The sequence below is a fragment of the Watersipora subatra genome, chromosome 3 (genome assembly GCF_963576615.1).
Source record: "Watersipora subatra chromosome 3, tzWatSuba1.1, whole genome shotgun sequence".
NCBI lineage: Eukaryota > Metazoa > Bryozoa > Gymnolaemata > Cheilostomatida > Watersiporidae > Watersipora > Watersipora subatra.
In genome coordinates, this window is record NC_088710.1 from 73,186,128 (window position 1) to 73,205,801 (window position 19,674).

At 41.0% G+C, this 19,674-nt stretch overlaps 2 protein-coding genes across 2 annotated transcripts in view; one reads left to right on the top strand and one right to left on the bottom strand.

The window, feature by feature from the left end:
• Window positions 1–722: 722 nt before the first annotated feature.
• On the bottom strand, window positions 723–6,614 carry LOC137389608 (transmembrane protein 231-like). The gene is made up of 5 exons (XM_068075667.1): window positions 6,470–6,614; window positions 2,789–2,967; window positions 2,434–2,562; window positions 1,546–1,771; window positions 723–1,452 (listed from the first exon to the last, which is right to left on the bottom strand). Exons 1-5 carry the CDS (start codon window positions 6,606–6,608, stop codon window positions 1,190–1,192), a joined length of 936 nt encoding a protein of 311 aa, XP_067931768.1. The 5' UTR covers window positions 6,609–6,614; the 3' UTR covers window positions 723–1,189.
• Window positions 4,228–19,674, top strand: part of LOC137389607 (tRNA (guanine(37)-N1)-methyltransferase-like) — a 31,542-nt gene continuing 16,095 nt past the window's right edge. The window contains exon 1 of the mRNA XM_068075666.1: window positions 4,228–4,251. Coding sequence (XP_067931767.1) covers window positions 4,249–4,251 — 3 coding nt within the window. The 5' untranslated portion in view covers window positions 4,228–4,248. The remainder of the gene's footprint in view (window positions 4,252–19,674) is intronic.

The window sequence follows — 19,674 nt, forward strand, 5'->3', positions numbered from 1 at the left end:
TGTATGCATTGGTTACTAGTAACACATGGTATGCATGCATTGACTACTAGTAACACATGGTATGTATGCATTGATTACTAGTAACACATGGTATATATGCATTGATTACTAGTAACACATGGTATGTATGCATTGGTTACTAGTAACACATGGTATGCATGCATTGACTACTAGTAACACATGGTATATATGCATTGATTACTAGTAACACACGGTATGCATGCATCGACTACTAGTAACACATGGTATGTATGCATTGATTACTAGTAACACATGGTATGTATGCATTGATTACTGGTAACACATGGTATGTATGCATTGATTACTGGTAACACATGGTATGTATGCATTGACTACTAGTAGTAACACATGGTATGTATGCATTGATTACTAGTAACACATGGTATGTATGCATTGATTACTGGTAACACATGGTATGTATGCATTGATTACTAGTAACACATGGTATGTATGCATTGATTACTAGTAACACATGGTATGCATGCATTGACTACTAGTAACACGTGCTATGTATGCATTGACTACTGGTAACACATGGTATGTATTGATTACTAGTAACACACGACATGTATGCATTGACTACTAGTAACACACGGTATGTATGCATTGATTACTAGTAACACATGGTATGTATGCATTGATTACTGGTAACACATGGTATGAATACATTGGCTACTGGTAATATGTGGTATGGATACATTGGCTACTGGTAATACGTGGTATGGATACATTGACTCCTGGTGACACATTGTATGAACATATTATTACTAACACATGGTATGGATATATTGACTACTGGTAACACATGGTATGGATACATTGACTACTGGTAACACATGGTATGGATACATTGACTAGGTTACACATGATATGATTTCTTAGTAACATATTTGTAATGTCTCACATGCACTGCTAATTACAGTATGGAGGATATCTTATCAGTATGGAGTTATGAAAGGCTGCAGATGGACTAAATAGATTGTCCATAGCACACAGAATATTGTTATTATGAACATCATGAAGCTCGCAAAAGAATACAGTTCAAATCAGCTTACACAAATGTACTCTGCCAGTCTAAAGACAACTATACTACATACAACTCTTTAACACAACTGACAGTTTAGGTAACATTGTAATTGTCTTCCAATGTCAACACCGTAGAGTGTCTCTAGCAGTTCTTGTAAGGTTTGATCATGACAGTGTTGATGAGCTGATGAGAAAAGACAAATAGTTTCAGTCGTTCACAGAGAAAAGCGAACACTAGCAAAATGGCGATATATTGAACTAATGCATATTTAAACATTTGCCAGAATCCTGTGTAATATAGCACATTTTGCTCAGGGTACCGCATTTCTACAGATATCATGAACCTGTTTCCGCTGGGCCTTCCGCTTGTCCATATTGAGTATTCTGATACGAAGCTTGCTGTCACTATAATGAAGACATGTTCGTATCAATCAAGAGTGGAACATAAAATAACAATATAAATCGTAATGCAGTAGGTACAATTCGTAACATACTCACAATTTCGTGATGAGTAACCTTTAAAGAGATAAGACAAATCGTAATCACTGGGTGTTAGTGAGCTGCTATCAACAACACTGGTGCTCCATGTATTGTCGGTGCCTTTGTGAACCAGTGGGTGTCTTTGTTTAAGCCATAGTTCTCCGATAGTGGTATAGGCAGCTCCTGATAGGTAGGATTCCCCACTTACTACAGCCATGGCTTCAAAAGTTACTAAGGCTAATTCCTGTAAGTAGAATATAATTTTGGAACCTGCGGTTAATACATGTGCATATAAGGCTGACGACAACAGTACTGCTAGTGGCTGAGTACCTGATACTACTGTTAGTAGTTCAGTACCTGACACTACTGTTAGTATCTGACACTACTTTTAGTAGCTGAGTACCTGATACTACTGTTAGTAACTCGGTACCTGATACTACTGTTAGTAACTCAGTACCTGACACTACTTTTAGTAGCTGAGTACCTGATACTACTGTTAGTAGTTCAGTACCTGATACTACTGCTAGTAGCTAAGTACTTGATACTACTGTAAGTAGTTCAGTACCTGACACTACTGTTAGTATCTGACACTACTTTTAGTAGCTGAGTACCTGATACTACTGTTAGTAACTCGGTACCTGATACTACTGTTAGTAACTCAGTACCTGACACTACTTTTAGTAGCTGAGTACCTGATACTACTGTTAGTAGTTCAGTACCTGATACTACTGTTAGTAACTCAGTACCTGATACTACTGTTAGTAGTTCAGTACCTGACACTACTGTTAGTATCTGACACTACTTTTAGTAGCTGAGTACCTGATACTACTGTTAGTAGTTCAGTACCTGATACTACTGTTAGTAACTCAGTACCTGATACTACTGTTAGTAACGTAATATACGTACCTTAAGCCTGCATTCAAAGAAAAGCAAAAGCTGAAACTTGTGAATGTTCTCTGTGTTGTTGACAGGAATTTCCATGTCGAAGTACAGCACATCATTTTTTCCATCCCTGTTGGCATCATCTTCTCGTGACTAAAAACAACATGTTGTTGTCACTGATTCTGTTCTCTAGTAATTTATTTATCCTTGTTGAGTAGTGACATAGCTTATGGCCATAATTATAATGAGAAATTGATAAAAAAAAAGTTTTGAGACTGACCTCTACAACCTGCTAATGCTATTCAATGTACAATGTGAATATGGTAGAGTTTGTAGAAGTTGAATGCTTTGATCGAGATGCTGAGATGAAATGTTTTACCTTAATTGCTGGAATTCTCAAGTTGGCTTGATGGATGATATTAAATTGTGGGTATGTGCTCCAAGCTAGGAAGGAAGGATTCACATATCTACTGTCACGAATGTCAGCAAATGTAATGACCTGATGTTTGAACTTTATTTCTGGCTGCTCTTCCACAGTCCAAGTAGTTATCCAGAGACCTTTAAATAAGCAGACACTTTTCAAAGAAACCCAGCAAGTGCAGACAACCCTAGTCAGCTTAACCTCAAAGTTCTACGTGAGTTGTGAAATGGTCTCTCAAGCTTTTTAACTCACCAGCTTCTATTGGTAAGAAAGATTTACATACAAGACAAAAGTCTAGAAGTTTTTAAAATTTTTCATAAGTATCCTTTATTTGATTCAAACAATTTAAACTAATTTCAAGCAATACTATATGTACTCCCTATGCATACATTCTACACGAATATTAACATCTCAAAAGCTTGCCATTAGAATTAGATTTTGCTTTTACTCGTACCTAGGTTGAAACTGAATCCATTGATTACAGGGTTTTGTCAAATGCTTACCAAGAACCTTTTAGTTTACTGACTTCAGTTTTGTTGCCAACTAAATAAGACATTGTGCTGGGAAGTGTGGGATGTGCTAAAATGTCTGTTAAATTTGTGCGGTGTAACCTCGATTGCAGACAACCGCAAACTGTTTTCCAGAGTGACCTCCACGCTAGCTTTTACAAACAATCATTTAGTGTCGAAAAAGTGCAAGGATTTAAAAAGTTACCAAAAGATCAAATCTAGATGTATGTAGAAAACACTTTGTGTGTTTATAAAGACAGACAAAAATGAAGTTTCTAACATTGTAAGCAGTGATATTTTCTTCTTTATTTCTGCACTTAATTTCAGCAGGGCTCTGCTCATACGAAAACGTACATTGATGCTCATGTTTCATTCTAAACTGATAGACCTATAGAAAAGAAGTTACGTGGTTAGCTGACAGACTACCCTCCAAACCTATTGAAAAACTCTAGGTCATTGCTGCATTTAAAGCCCAATTTTCATTGAGAATCACCATTGTCAGCTCTTTTGGTAAGAGCTAACGTTAGTAGCGGTGAATGGTTAACATCTGAAGACCACCCAAGATATGATGTCATTGGAGAGGAAACACTTTCCGCACTCTCTAAAAGGTTGGTTGAGTGTAGTTTGTGAAATTTGTATATCTGGTGAATATGAAGCTACTAGAGATATTAAGTACAGTATAGATATTGCAGTAAATAAAATAAATCATGATTAAGTTTCTCATGGTTTACTTTTACGATGCTGTACAAGCTTAGAAACAGGATAAATTATATCTGTTTTTAAGCTTGTACAGCTTTATTGGTAAGCCAATAAAGCTGTACAAGCTTTATTGGCTAACCAAGCTAACCATAGCTAACCAAGCTTTATTGGTTAGTCTTTAGGATAAGATCAGGAGTCAACTCAATCTTAATGGTGGGCTACAAGTACAATTAATTTGACAAGCCTGTATGAGAGAAGGCAAGAGTGCTAGTCCTCAACATTTAAACTCAAAGGCAACCTTGCAATTTGCGCAAAAATTTTTTGGAAATCTCGATAAACAGATAACCGATAAAGCAGATACCATAAACACAAAACTTAAGTGAAATGGATTGGTTTTACTTTGATTTTATTCAAAAATGTTACTGATGCTTCTTGATGTTATTATCAAAAGCCCTACATAAAACATCTGTTGTTACAAATGGAAGCTTCAAAAAACCGTAAGAGATCTTTTGCAGCTGATGTTAGTATCTGCTTCTGCATGTTCTGCATGCAGTTTAAGATCAGAGTTGTTCAAATTATATCATAAATTATGAAGCATTCTCTGACATGTCTTCGGCTAAATATATACATATATGTAGTACTATTCCTACCTTTGGCACTGTAACAGGTTGCTTAACCAGTACATTTGGTTGAAAATGTTGTGCAAATTTACTATTCTATACCTATTGTTATTAAACATGTCTACATGTATAAACTAAAACAAAAATTTTAAAGAGGCGCTTCGTGGTAACTTTCCAACTTGAAAGTTTTACATCTCATATTCAGACAAAGTTGATAGGTGGTAAAAATCAATTTCTAAAGGATATCTTCTATAGTTACCTCCATAATTTAGCCTGATTTAATCACAATCAATGACTATGTTGCTTTAATTTATACGGAATGAATTTACCACGAGCAGCATTACAAACTAACATCATGAGATAATCATAAGAATAAGCTATAATAAATACCCAGACCAAAACAAGTATATCTTAAACAGTTGCATTTATACAATTTAGTGGCATAATTGTACAAACAAACACTAACAAACCTTAAAATTACAATTTGACATGAGTGCCAATCATATTTAGCATCAGTTGGCTTAGATGCAAATCCTATTTAATAATGACATGCCTACCCGCCTCCTATTTCACCTGCAGGCAAAGCGTTGAAACCATTCACAACAAATCGTGAAACTGCCCATTTTTTTTAAATGACTTCAAATCTTTAAAGATTGTTTTTATGACTCAAAGCGTTTTGTTTGCGCCCCACAAGTTAATTATAACGGGGTTAATGTAGGAATAATTAATTAATGAACAGTTGAGCGATAATATATAATAGAATATATTTAATATATTCCTTTAGGAATATCCCCAAGGATCTTTGCTTGGCCCAGTTTTGTTTCTCGTATATATAAACGACCTACCAGATGTTGTCAACTGCAATACCAGTCTGTTTGCTGACGATACTCTAATATACCAGTCAGTCAATACTGCCAGCGATAAAACAAAGTTCCAGCGCAACATAGACGCCTTACAAGCCTGGTCATCCAAATGGTGTATGTCATTTAATGTAAGCAAATGCTCGATAATGGCATTTAACCCTTCTGCGACATCTCTTCCGCCAGACTACCACGTAGACAACAATCCTCTTGAGATCGTTGCTAAAACTAAATATCTTGGCGTAATACTACAATCAGACATAAAATTTAAATCGCATATACAGGATAAAATATCCAAAGCAAATCGTCAACTTGGCATGATCAAACGTGCGTTCCACCATGCTCCAGAGAAAGCCAGACTTCTAGCGTATACAAGCCTTTGTAGACCCCATGTTGAATATGCCAGCTCAGTTTGGGACACGCTCATCAACAAGTTAGTTCAAGATATTGGGATGGTGCAGAACAAAGCCATAAGTTATATTGCCAACATCAAGAGAAGAGAAAGCATTACTGCTGCTTGAGGAAAGCTCGGGATTGATACACTTGCATATAGCCGTATGAAAGTAAGAAATACTCTCTTATGCCGCATTTTGTCTAATAAAGAAAACCATAATGCTTTGTCAAGCTCATATAATGAACTTATACAAGACCACCCTACTGAAATGGTGACAACTAGGGCTGCAGCAAGGGGAGAACCTCCTACAATATTCGTCAACAAATCAGTGTATCATAGCAGCTTCCTACCACAAACTGTCAGAGAAATGAAATCAAAGATTGCTTGCTAACTGCTCTCGTAACATACCAATGCTTCTAACATGCTGCTCTATAACATATAGTCGTGACATAGTAAGACATTACTGATAAATGCTGGCTAATGACTTTAATTTATGAGGCGCACCACTTGTTCCTGCTCTAGTGCGTCCGAAAGAAGAGAATATATTTAATACTTACCGTTAGTTCTGTATATGATAAGAATAGGAATAATAAATGTAAAAAGATACATGAACAACATAAAAATGGAGGCTTTTGAGCATATCGAAGCTCTGTATCTCCGAAACTCTGGATGCGAGTACACATCGTACATCGCCATGTTTAAACAAGAATGTGGTCTCGTAATTCTCCTAGTAACAAATAATAAAATAATTTCACTCATACCTAGCAAAAAAACTAAACAATTTAAAAAAGGCAATTTTTCTGTGTATGTGAGCTCTGAACATTTATTGAAAGTATGATTGTGTCTAGTATCAATGCTCGAAGTAGAAACGCTCGCATGAGTTAACTTATGCAGCCCTGTTTTACCGCAGATCCATAATTGTTTCCTACTGCCCATTATCGCCTATGTTTAATAATTGATAATGTTACCTATATTACAGTTCTTGTTGGATTATTCTAGTAGTAGTTTTCGCTCTATTTGACCGGACTACGCGTCCAGTATTTGTAATCATTCACGTGTTTTTCTAATCGTAGCAGAGGTGTAGTACAACATAAATGCGTTTACCTCGTAGATTTTTTTCATGTTGTTATGCGTGGTTGTGGAAATATTATGTTATGCGTAACTCATCCGAATTCACACACAACATCAGTGTTGAATTTGCTTGTCATATTATTCTATTTTGACTATGTTTACAGACCTGCCAACCCAAGAGTGGAGCAATGCGTGAGATTTGGTTTTGGGGCAATTGATGTATCAATGATAGTATATGAAAAATTGTGGAAATTGGGGCAAAAAACTCATGCATTTTCATTTTTTCCTTTGAGGTGATTGTGTCAGTCTCACGCCCAAAGCGTGAGAGTTGGCAGGTATGTATGTTTAGTTTGTGTACTTTTGCTTAGCTTGTGGGAACTAATTGGATTATTACTGGTTCAGATACAAGTGAAGGTGTTAAGCTATTGTAAGCAATACTAATATCTACCAGTCAAACTTACTTCTTTATTCTATATGTCAAACAATGAAATACACAATTAACAAAATTCTAAAACAATAATATTAATGACAAACAATCAGAAAAGCTAATAAAAATTGCATCCTTACTTGAACGGTCGTCTATGCTTGTTGATCAGTCCTGTACAGCTGTGAGTTTTGACAGCCAAACGAAAGTCGTGAGAGGCTATATGTAGAGAGTGCCAGCAGTTGAGATAGTGGTGTAGAAGAGGCTCAGCCGATGAAGAAGGTGGCTCCATTGGTAGAGAAGCGAGAGAGAGGCTTCTCAGCAGGCAGATGGGAAAGCATCCAAGGAGGCCCTCGGGAAGAGAGAGAGAGCTGGAGATAGAGATGGGGATAGAGATGCTGATGTAGTAAATTCTACTCGACAAGGATAGACAACTCCCAACTCAAGAGCGAGTTCACACAACTTGATGAGTCAATAAACAGACTTGTGGGTGAGCCGATAAACAGACTCGAGAGTGAGCCGATAAGCAGACTCGAGAGTGAGTCGATAAACAGACTCGAGAGTGAGCCGATAAACAGACTCGATGGTGAGCCGATAAACAGACTCGATGGTGAGCCGATAAACAGACTCGAAGGTGAGCCGATAAACAGACTCGATGGTGAGCCGATAAACAGACTCGATGGTGAGCCGATAAACAGACTCGAGGATGAGCCGATAAACAGACTCGATGGTGAGCCGATAAACAGACTCGATGGTGAGCCGATAAACAGACTCGAGAGTGAGCCGATAAACAGACTCGATGGTGAGCCGATAAACAGACTCGATGGTGAGCCGATAAACAGACTCGAAGGTGAGCCGATAAACAGACTCGATGGTGAGCCGATAAACAGACTCGATGGTGAGCCGATAAACAGACTCGATGGTGAGCCGATAAACAGACTCGATGGTGAGCCGATAAACAGACTCGATGGTGAGCCGATAAACAGACTCGATGGTGAGCCGATAAACAGACTCGAAGGTGACTTCTCTCAATTGTTACACCCTAGCAAGCCAAGCGCAATAATTCTTGATGTTCGGTCAATAGCATTTATAGTGAAGGCAGCTATGATACGCTGGCTAATATCACAATGCTAAAGGCAGAAACAGTGACAAGAATTTTATACCCTATTTGCTTTTGAAAATCAAACAGAGCTTATTATAAAGAACGCAGTATCTTTATTGGTGTTATATCTCTCAGTACCAAGCAGTAACACCACAACAATGATCAAACTGGCAGGTTATATAGCAATCCCAAGAAAAATCCACAAATTGATTGGCTGCACAGTAATCAGGTCAACCAATTCCACAATAACATATTTCGAATACAAAAACGATAACATTTGTCACTAACTAATCACGCAATACGAGTATTAATAATTTTTTTTGTGTCTGTATAGTAACATGCAAATCTTAGAACAATATGGTAATAAATGGTTAACATAAAAAAAATTGCTAGTATCACACATACATACACTCTACATTGAACAAGTGTTAAGCGTGCGCCTTATAAATGACTATTCAAATTTGTCTGAATTGCGATGAACGTAATATAGATCCGTTGAGTTAGCAATTTGAAGCTGCCGGATTATAGGCTTAGAAAAGACGTCATCAACTCTTGCGCATTCTGACGTCTACAATTACGGGTACACACTGATTGACAGCTCATTCGCTTTTACAAGCATGAAGTCGGGTCTAAGACCATTCGCCCATCGGTAGATCCTATCGGGGACGACAGTGACCCTCTCGGGCTACCAGTCAAAATCGATTTTTGAGTGCCAGTAGTCTCACCAACCACCTCAGCCCTTTTTAGGGCTATCATTTCCGTTTTAAGGGTTTTGTTCTGCGACGACAATGGTGGAAACTCGGTGTCGTACTTATCCTCCATTTTTTTTATTACACTGTCCCCTCCTAAGACAGAATTCTGCCCCAGAATAGCTGATAGCTTATCATTGTCTGTTTGCATTCTGTTGAGCCAATAATTTTGTAGATGCATTGGCTTCTTGGTTACCCTAGACGGTCGCTGCTTTATGTCAGGGTTGGTTGGCTTCACCGACGTTTCCGCGGCAGGGGGTTCGGGCTCAAAACTAGTTGCTACATCTTCTGCACTTCCTCCAAAGCTTGGTCTGCGGGCCCGAGCATTCTCTCCTGGAGGAGCGCTTGTACCGGCTTCCTGGTACAGTTTAATCCGGCCTTCGTGCTGTACAGACAATTTTCCATTTCGCTCCATTTCGTACGTTTGATAGGGCAGAGATTTTGTAATGCGGTAAGGCCCAACATACTTGGGTTGAAGTTTTGTTCCTCTACCTTTTGTCTTAAAGTATGATTTGAGCCAGACTTGATCACCTTTGACAAATTTTGGCTCTTCTTCACTGTCATTCGTCCGAGGTTTGCATTTTTGATGCTGCCGTAGTTTTATGTATGCGGTCTGCATGTCTTTTTGTAATTGTGCAGCATACTCATCCTCTGTAAAATCCAACCCGGTTGGGTAGTTGACCAGGAGGTCATGCGGCAGTCGGACATTTCGCCCTAGCATCAATGAGTTGGGCGTCTCTCCAGTGCTTCGATGTGGCGTAGCCCGTATGACCCGCATGATTTGGGGCACTAGGCGATCCCATTCCTGGTGTTCTGACTCGGCCAGCATAGCCCTCAAGGAATTTCCCAGTGTCCGGTTCAATCTTTCCACTATCGAATTTCCCTGGGGATGATAGGGAGCGCAACGGGTTTTCTTGCAGTTCCATAATTCACAGCAGGCCCTAAATAGAGCTGACTCAAACTGTGCTCCTTGGTCCGTGTGTATTGTTTCAGGGATCCCAAAGTAGCTAAACACTCGCTCATCTAGAACCTTAGCTACTGTTGAGGCCTGCCCATCACGGATTGGAATGGCGTCGTACCATCTGGTGAAATGATCTGCGAGGACTAAAATCTGGGTGTTACCGTCGGTAGTCTCTGGCAGGGGCCCACATAAATCTACCGCAATAACCTGCCAGGGTCTTCCGGCCCCCAGCTTGTTTTGGGGATCAGAGTGTCGGTGGCGTGCTGGTTTTGCTTTCTGACAAGCAACACATCCATTCACCCACTTCCTGACATAACTCGTCATGCCAGGCCAAAACCAATTTTGGCGGATTATGGCCAGGGTCTTATTAAAACCAAGATGGGCAGATTGGTGCGCGGTCTGTGTTACCTCTGCTTGTTTAACACGGGGACATATCACCCTTGAGACTCGTCTACTTTGATAAGGCAACTCTACGTGCAGCACACCAGATTCGTCTAATTTTAGGTGCTCCCATAATTTAACTAGTTTTTCTGCCTGCCATCCCAGGTACCGGTCTGAAGGGGGTTTCTGTTCCCGGACCCCATGATACACATCGCCAATGTGCTCATCCAACTCCTGAGCCTTGGCCAAATCAATTTGCTGTCCCGCTAGATGAGTGGATACTGTATCAATGCGTACTGGCTGCATTTGGGATGCTTCGCGAACAAGGTAGCGTTGGCATTGCTTGCAATCTTGGCAGATCTGCCGACTTAGTCCGTCTGCATTATTATGTTTCAGCCCCTTGCGGTGCTTCAAGGTAAATTCGAATTCCGAGAGTACCTCGAACCATCGGGCTAGCTGACCTGTCGGCGTTGAAGCTCGCAGTAACCATGGCAAGCTGGCATGGTCAGTGCGTATCTCAACTCTCCGTCCATATAGTTGCGGACGGAAATGTTTTAGGGCCTTCACAATAGCCAGTAGCTCCAGCCGCGTCACACAATAGTTCGCTTCTTCCGGTGAGTGCATCTTAGAATAGTATGCAATTACTCTCTCTTGACCACCTTGTTCTTGTGCCAGGACCGCTCCAGAAGCCACTTGGCTTGCGTCCGTATCTAGAATGAATGGTTTCGAGTAGTCCGGATAGGCCAGCACCGGCGCAGTTGTCAGATGATTCTTGAGAGTCTGAAAGGCATGCTGACACTCGTTGTCCCAGCAAAATTCTGCTCGGGTAGAACACAACTGGCTGAGTGGTCGAGATAACTCTGCATAATTTGCAATGAACCTGCGGTAATACCCACAAGTGCCCAGAAAGGCCCTGACATCAGACTTATGCTTGGGCAAGGGCCATTCGCTAACAGCTTCAATTTTGGTCGCATCGGTTTCCACCCCATCAGCGCTCACCACATGCCCCAGGTAATGTACCCTCTCCCCGAAAAGCGTGCATTTAGATGGCTTCAGCTTTAATCCGGCAGCCTGGAGTCTGTGAAAGACCTCTTCTAAGCGTTCTAGGTGAGTGTCAAAATCGGCAGAGAACACAATTATGTCATCTAGGTAGATCAACAGTGTGCGCCAATGCAAGCCCCGTAGAACTGTTTCCATTAATCGTTCGAATGTAGATGGTGCTGAGGTAAGGCCAAAGGGAAGAACTTGCCACTCCCAAAGACCGGATCTAGTAGTAAAAGCGGCAGCTTCCTTGGCAGAACTTTCTAGCTCCACTTGCCAATAGCCACTGGCAAGATCTAGAGTACTGAACCACTTGCTACCACCCAAGGCATCCAAGCTATCATCAATTCTAGGGAGAGGGTATGCATCCTTGGTGGTGAGTTCGTTCAGCTTACGGTAGTCCACACAGAAGCGCCAGCTGCCGTCTTTCTTTTTCACCAACACAACTGGGGAGCTCCAAGCGCCATGGCCCTCCTTGACTAGGCCATGTTCCTTGAGCTCTTGCACTTGCTTTTCGATTTCTGCCTCTTGAACCGGGCCATGCCGATAAGGCCTTTGTTTGATGGGTCGTGCATTTCTAACCAAAGGAATGGTATGCTGGACAACAGCTGTCCTTCCGAGATCATACTTGCCTGTACTGAAAATTGACTGATTTTTCTGCAATAATCCCATTGCCCTTTTTACTTGGTTATCGTCCAACCTATGGCACCATTGTTGAAAAGCATTCTCAAGGTCTTCCGGAAGCGCTCCGTTGGTCGGCCCCATGTTTGGGTTATCTTCCACCGCCCCAACTATGGAACAGCTTGCGATGACCTGTCCCGACTTCAGCTCAATTTCCGCCTCTGAATAGTTCATTATGCGTATACAGACATCTTGATTTTTCGGTTGATGTATGGATGAGGCCACTACTAGCCCTGGCAGCCCTCCAGTGTGCTCTATACACGCTGCCCCATGCCTCCAAACGCGATTCAACCTAGCTTGAACGAGCTTCTCACTACGGGGTGGAATGGATGTAGTGTATTTGGCCTGGACCTTGACCTGCAAGGGCTCTCCGTTGGCAGCGCAGCAATCGATCTTCTGTCCTTGGCAGACCAGCTGATTGTTCTTGAAATCAATCTGGCAGTTAAAGTTCTTGAAGAAGTCAAAACCCAGCAGGATATGGTTATCTATTTCGGCAATGATGAAGTTCGTTACAAATACTTCATTGCCCAACTTCAATGTGACTTTTGTTGTCCCTTCCAATGGAATTCGTTGGCCATCTGCAAGCACACCCTGGCCTTCAACAGGTAGGGGGTGGGTGAAGGAAGACGGGGGTAGCTGTTGTAGGACTCTTTTAGGAATTATGGATCGGGAACAACCACTATCGAGAAGAAGCGTAAATTTTGTCTTTCCTACCTGAGCCCGAACATAATACGATGTGGCCTCGGAAGGTTGACAGAAACTAACTAGTGTGTCACCCCTTAGGTTTGGTTCAGCTTGTCCGGGGCCTATGACTGCTGAACTGATTCGTTTCCCGCCTTCTTTTGTCTGCAGTCACGAGAAATATGTCCTAAACCCTGGCAATTGTAGCAGCGTATGTCCTTGGTGGTTCGAGGCCTCCGGTTAGCCGCCAGTCCATTTAACAGCTCACGCTGGGAGGTTGCCAACTGTCTTTGTGATTCCACCAATTTCTGGGTTAGTTCCATTTGCATGGAAGCAAATTTATCCAGCATTTCCTTTTGAGAGTTGCGAAACTCTTCAGCCTGCAGCTCTATTTGCTTCTTCAGGTCTTGGACGTCCTCTGTCTCTAACCGGTGGATCCCTACATCGGCAGTTGTCATTGAGCGATATTTATGGATGATATCGACTGCCTCTGCGAGAGAACTTGGTGGTGACAACCGTAATGTCCATGCCAATTGTGGCATTGTTGACACTGCACACAGAACTTCCTGTTTCGCTTGTTGATCCTGTTGATCAGTCGTTAAATTTGGGTACGCCTTTTTCACCAATGTCATTACTTTTTCCCCAAATTTATGAACGCTTTCTTTAGGTTTTAACTTCAACCCCCGCAAAAGAGTATTTGCCATATCTGTAGTGAGTCCATACTGCGATTGTAGCTTATCGTACACTTCCTCACATGAGTCGCCATTAGTTCCCATTGTAGCAGGGCCCTTTAGGGATAGCCGAAGACGCAGCTTCTTCTCAGCATCACTCCATCTATTATGTTTAGCAATGGCTTCATAGCTAGTGATGAATGTGTCTACATCTTCTGTTCCATCAAATGTTGGTGCGGGGATTGGATGATGTGGTGGGACAGCTGCCTTCATGTGTGGTCGCCCTATTTCTTCCTCATCACCACTGTCATGGTCACGACACCCCCGTTCCATTTCTAGCCTCTCTTTCTCTAACCTTTCCTTTTCTAACCTCTGTCGTCGAGTGCGTGTTGGCATTCTGGGTTCGTCTAGATTGCTCTAGCAGAAATATCCCACCGCTGCCACCAGTGTAGTAAATTCTACTCGACAAGGATAGACAACTCCCAACTCAAGAGCGAGTTCACACAACTTGATGAGTCAATAAACAGACTTGTGGGTGAGCCGATAAACAGACTCGAGAGTGAGCCGATAAGCAGACTCGAGAGTGAGTCGATAAACAGACTCGAGAGTGAGCCGATAAACAGACTCGATGGTGAGCCGATAAACAGACTCGATGGTGAGCCGATAAACAGACTCGAAGGTGAGCCGATAAACAGACTCGATGGTGAGCCGATAAACAGACTCGATGGTGAGCCGATAAACAGACTCGAGGATGAGCCGATAAACAGACTCGATGGTGAGCCGATAAACAGACTCGATGGTGAGCCGATAAACAGACTCGAGAGTGAGCCGATAAACAGACTCGATGGTGAGCCGATAAACAGACTCGATGGTGAGCCGATAAACAGACTCGAAGGTGAGCCGATAAACAGACTCGATGGTGAGCCGATAAACAGACTCGATGGTGAGCCGATAAACAGACTCGATGGTGAGCCGATAAACAGACTCGATGGTGAGCCGATAAACAGACTCGATGGTGAGCCGATAAACAGACTCGATGGTGAGCCGATAAACAGACTCGAAGGTGACTTCTCTCAATTGTTACACCCTAGCAAGCCAAGCGCAATAATTCTTGATGTTCGGTCAATAGCATTTATAGTGAAGGCAGCTATGATACGCTGGCTAATATCACAATGCTAAAGGCAGAAACAGTGACAAGAATTTTATACCCTATTTGCTTTTGAAAATCAAACAGAGCTTATTATAAAGAACGCAGTATCTTTATTGGTGTTATATCTCTCAGTACCAAGCAGTAACACCACAACAATGATCAAACTGGCAGGTTATATAGCAATCCCAAGAAAAATCCACAAATTGATTGGCTGCACAGTAATCAGGTCAACCAATTCCACAATAACATATTTCGAATACAAAAACGATAACATTTGTCACTAACTAATCACGCAATACGAGTATTAATAATTTTTTTTGTGTCTGTATAGTAACATGCAAATCTTAGAACAATATGGTAATAAATGGTTAACATAAAAAAAATTGCTAGTATCACACATACATACACTCTACATTGAACAAGTGTTAAGCGTGCGCCTTATAAATGACTATTCAAATTTGTCTGAATTGCGATGAACGTAATATAGATCCGTTGAGTTAGCAATTTGAAGCTGCCGGATTATAGGCTTAGAAAAGACGTCATCAACTCTTGCGCATTCTGACGTCTACAATTACGGGTACACACTGATTGACAGCTCATTCGCTTTTACAAGCATGAAGTCGGGTCTAAGACCATTCGCCCATCGGTAGATCCTATCGGGGACGACAGTGACCCTCTCGGGCTACCAGTCAAAATCGATTTTTGAGTGCCAGTAGTCTCACCAACCACCTCAGCCCTTTTTAGGGCTATCATTTCCGTTTTAAGGGTTTTGTTCTGCGACGACAATGGTGGAAACTCGGTGTCGTACTTATCCTCCATTTTTTTTATTACACTGAGTCATTGGAGCTGTTCTCTTTTATAGATGTCTGGCATGTGGGATGGTTAGCTTGGGGATGTAGGTTGAGTGTTAAGGTTCAATGTTTTCTGTCAGGCGTATGAAGATATATTGTTTGCGTAAGTCTTCAGCTGGTGCACGTGATGTCGGCGTGTAGGGTGGAGCTCGTGACTTACTCCTGGTATCTAGGTCATGTTTGACAGGGGTGGCAGATCTATATGTGTGCACTCATTTGATTCGTCTCTAATGTTTCTCTGGTGGTTTTCTGGTGAAGGTGATTAGTAGGTTTAATTGCTTCCACTTCCCTTTGGTGGTTTCCACAGACGGTGCTGATGCAGTTTCCATGACTGATTTCTTCCAATTCTGAAGTTTCTAATTTTCTTTTGACGTTTTCAATTATTGGATCTTTTGACATCTTTTAGGCGTCTTGCTGCTTGTACGCATTTTATGCTTTTCCTGTGGTCTGGCTGCATTCCCTATTGGTATATTGTATTTGCACAATTTCCATACAACAATGTAAAACCACTTAACGGTGTAAGAAGTCTGCCTCGAATAAATGCCGGTAGAAACAATTTTAGGTCAGGCTTTCAAAAGCAAGATTGATATTTAGCATTTATTCAGACCCTACAGCCTGTACAGGCAAACTCAGCTTGTGTGGAAGTGTAGCGCATTGCTGGTCTGTGTGATTGGTTTTTGTTTTTGCAGGTTTCTTTGAGCTATTTAGTAGTATTTGGTAGAAAACTATTATGATAAAGCCTGCTGATTGTTTGCACTGAGATGGGCTGGCCCAGACACTGAGCCCTAGTCTCAATAAAGTTGTCTGGTCGATTCATAATTTAATTGTATGACTTTATTAGTGCAGAATGGATCTCTTCCTTGCTGAGAATTCTCATTAGCAGACATAGTTGCTGTGGCTGTCTTTTTGTTGTAGCGAGATAGTATCAAGTTTTTCATGGTATCAGTTATTCCTCTAGCCTTTGATTCCTGCCATCCCTTAACCTATCTGCTAAACCTTAACGTTTGGTTTTGAACCTGCTCCAAACTAGCTATTTCGCCCTTTTTATGTGGATCTCAAGCTGCAGCTGTGTGCTCAAGATAAGGCAGACAAAGAGATTTATATGCTAAAAACTTAGACCATTGGGCCGCCCAATGAAGTGCACACTTGATCATGCCTAGTTGCCTCTTTGGTGTTGTAATTTTAGACTGTATATGCCTATTGAATCTCAAATTCCCAAGTAGTGTCACTCCTAGATACCGCCTTTCTGCTGCTTGCTCGAGTCGAGTACATCGTTGATGTTGAACCCTAAGGTTTTGCTCTTGTTGACATTGATTTCCATTCCCATTTTGCTGCCCATGCTCTAAGTTAAGATAGTTTTTACCTGGAATAATGTAACATCTAGGGTGGATGAGACTTCCTAATAGAGAGAAGTATCATCGGTAAACAGAGCTATGGAGCAGTCTATACTTTCTGGCAAGTCATTTATGAATAGTAAAGAACAGAACACAAGTGTAGTGCAATGTAATCAAATGTTTAACTCCAATTAGAGTACCAATCCTAGAAATTAACACTTCTCAATATTGTACTACATGCATAACCCTTATTTTAAAAACATCTCATCACCTGCAGCACATGTGTTCAATGTATTATAGCTACGCGTAAATCATATGATCATTTACACAATGATGATGTGCCATTAGTAGCAGGATTAAGATTTTTAAAGTTTGAGGTTATTTAATGGATACACAGTATTTGAAGATTCATAATGAGTAGTCTTGAAAAGTTCATGTTCTGATTATCCATGCTGAGACCTAAACGAAAGTTCGAAAAAAATTAGAAATCTCACCATGTTTCTAATGAAACATTTTAGGCTTTTAATTGTAATCAAATTTATCATACATAACAATCGACGACAGCCTCTCTCCTTTTTATCTATATGTAAATTTTATCGATGAGGTATCATTGTATGTTAAGGTGTGCTGTTTTTAGGTATAGCCTAGTCACTCTAGTCAGTTCAGTGCATAACAGGAATATAGTCACATATAAATACAGTTGTACTGAATGCATTCTTAGCATTATAAATTCCGTGGTTATGGTCCATGACCAATATTTGAACAATAAAAAGGATGATAACGAAACTAAAGCAACAAATACAAAAATGACTAATAGCAAAAGAGTTAACATAACTTTAAATGAGAATCCGGCGTACATGATACTATGCATAACAGACGCAACATTTTTTGGAATAGAAATCTGCTTCTTTGAAATGGATGCATACTGTTTCCTAGTTCTCATTGTTTGTTATAGAGGCAACTACCATAAAACCTCTAATTGAATGTCACCTTTACTATTGAATGCCTCTTCCAATTGACCGCCACTCTGAGAGAAGGATTGAAAAATAGAGCCCCAATCTTATTGAATGCCACCTCCATTTCACCGCCATTTTTTCATCATTTTATTTTTTTGAGTCCATAATATCAATTGATCAATAGAAAAGTGTCCATAAAATTGTATTAATAATGAATCATTTACATCAATAACAATTAATTTTCTCATTGTCACACTCCAAAGCTTTTAGTTGGCTTTTTGTTAAAACTTTGAAAGCGACACCATAGAAACAATTAATAACTGCCTCATGCTAATAGTAGTTTCTTGTTTAGTGCGGTCTTGATACTTCGAAGTACATGTATATGAAAACGGTTTACATTTACGATGGTAGATAAACGACTAGTTTTAGGGTGAAGGTTGCGTTTAGCGAGCAAAACTTTTACGCATTGTATTTGTGCTAAATGCAACAGTGAACATCATGAACACAATTCCTGTTCGGTATTCCCTTACACCTTCCCCTCCAGATTTATTCAAATCTTTAAAAACGTCGCCACATCATGGGGAAAACAAAAACTCGAAATTAGTAGAATAACAATGTTAACCACATGAAAGTCAGTGAGTATAGAGACATAGACATTATTTGCAAAACAAAAGAATAACCCATTACAGGTTGAGTCTATCTGGAGGTTTTACAACTCTCCCGGCCCATGTCTGATGGGTCTGTACACTCTGACGATGATTATTAGAGGAGATGAGTGCTGGCTGAAACGGATGGCTGAAACTGATGGCTGAGACTGGTTGATCCACTACCCTCTTTGTGCTTCTGAGTAGGAGCCGCAGTAGGTGCCTGCGGAGAACAACTGCATCTCGAGGGAGGTGACCGCCCAACAGTCCTCTTCACTTGAGGAGTCTGTAACTGTAGAGGTGCAGAAGCAGGCGCATTCGGCACAGGCGACTACCGAGGTCCAGTCTCTGTGAAATTTTTTCTCCTAGGTAAAATGCTTACCTGACTGGTGCTCGCTTCAGTTCTAGTGTTCAGTGTAGAATGGGAGCTGTCTTCTCTTGATATACATATCTTCTCAATTGGGATGACTCAGTGGGGTCATCGATCTGCACTAGTTTTCTGTTCCTGCGCAGCATGGCTCCACTGTCAGTTTTCAACGCAACTTCTCTGCCAGAAGACACCATTACAACAGCCCTCAACGGTTTGGCTGAGGGGTCATTGAGAACCACCCGAGTTCCGACCGGTACTTGGTCCCGTTCAACCGTCCTGTGCCGTTGATTGAAAGTATGAACTTGCCTATCTCTGTTGTAAGCTTAATAAGCACGGAACTTCTTTACATCTACTGGACTGTTGACGAGATAGCCTATTGAATTCAACCCTCTTCCCATGAGCAGCTGGGCAGGGGTATAGCCATTCTGCAAAGGACTGTCATTATAGCACATAATAGCAGATTCAATCTCAACATTTTTCACCACAAGCTTTTTGAATGTTTGCACCACTCTTTCTGCATGACCATTTGCTTGGGGGTTTCTAGGGGAACTGGTTTGATGAATAATATCCCATTTCTTCAAGTTTTCAGAAATGAACTGTAGACCGTTGTCTGATACAATGATGTGAGGTACCCCTAATGTACATATGACCTTGTTGACAGTTCTGCACAGATCTGCAGCAGTGGCTCGGGGAAA

Excerpts from the sequence above, each read along its gene's own strand:
- LOC137389608 (XM_068075667.1), bottom strand. The coding sequence starts at position 6,608 with ATGGCGATGTACGATGTGTACTCGCATCCAGAGTTTCGGAGATACAGA. Across the intron at positions 2,563-2,788 it reads TGAGAATTCCAGCAATTAAG|TCACGAGAAGATGATGCCAA; the intron begins GTAAAACATTTC and ends TGTTGTTTTTAG. Across the intron at positions 1,772-2,433 it reads TCTTTGAATGCAGGCTTAAG|GAATTAGCCTTAGTAACTTT; the intron begins GTACGTATATTA and ends TTCTACTTACAG.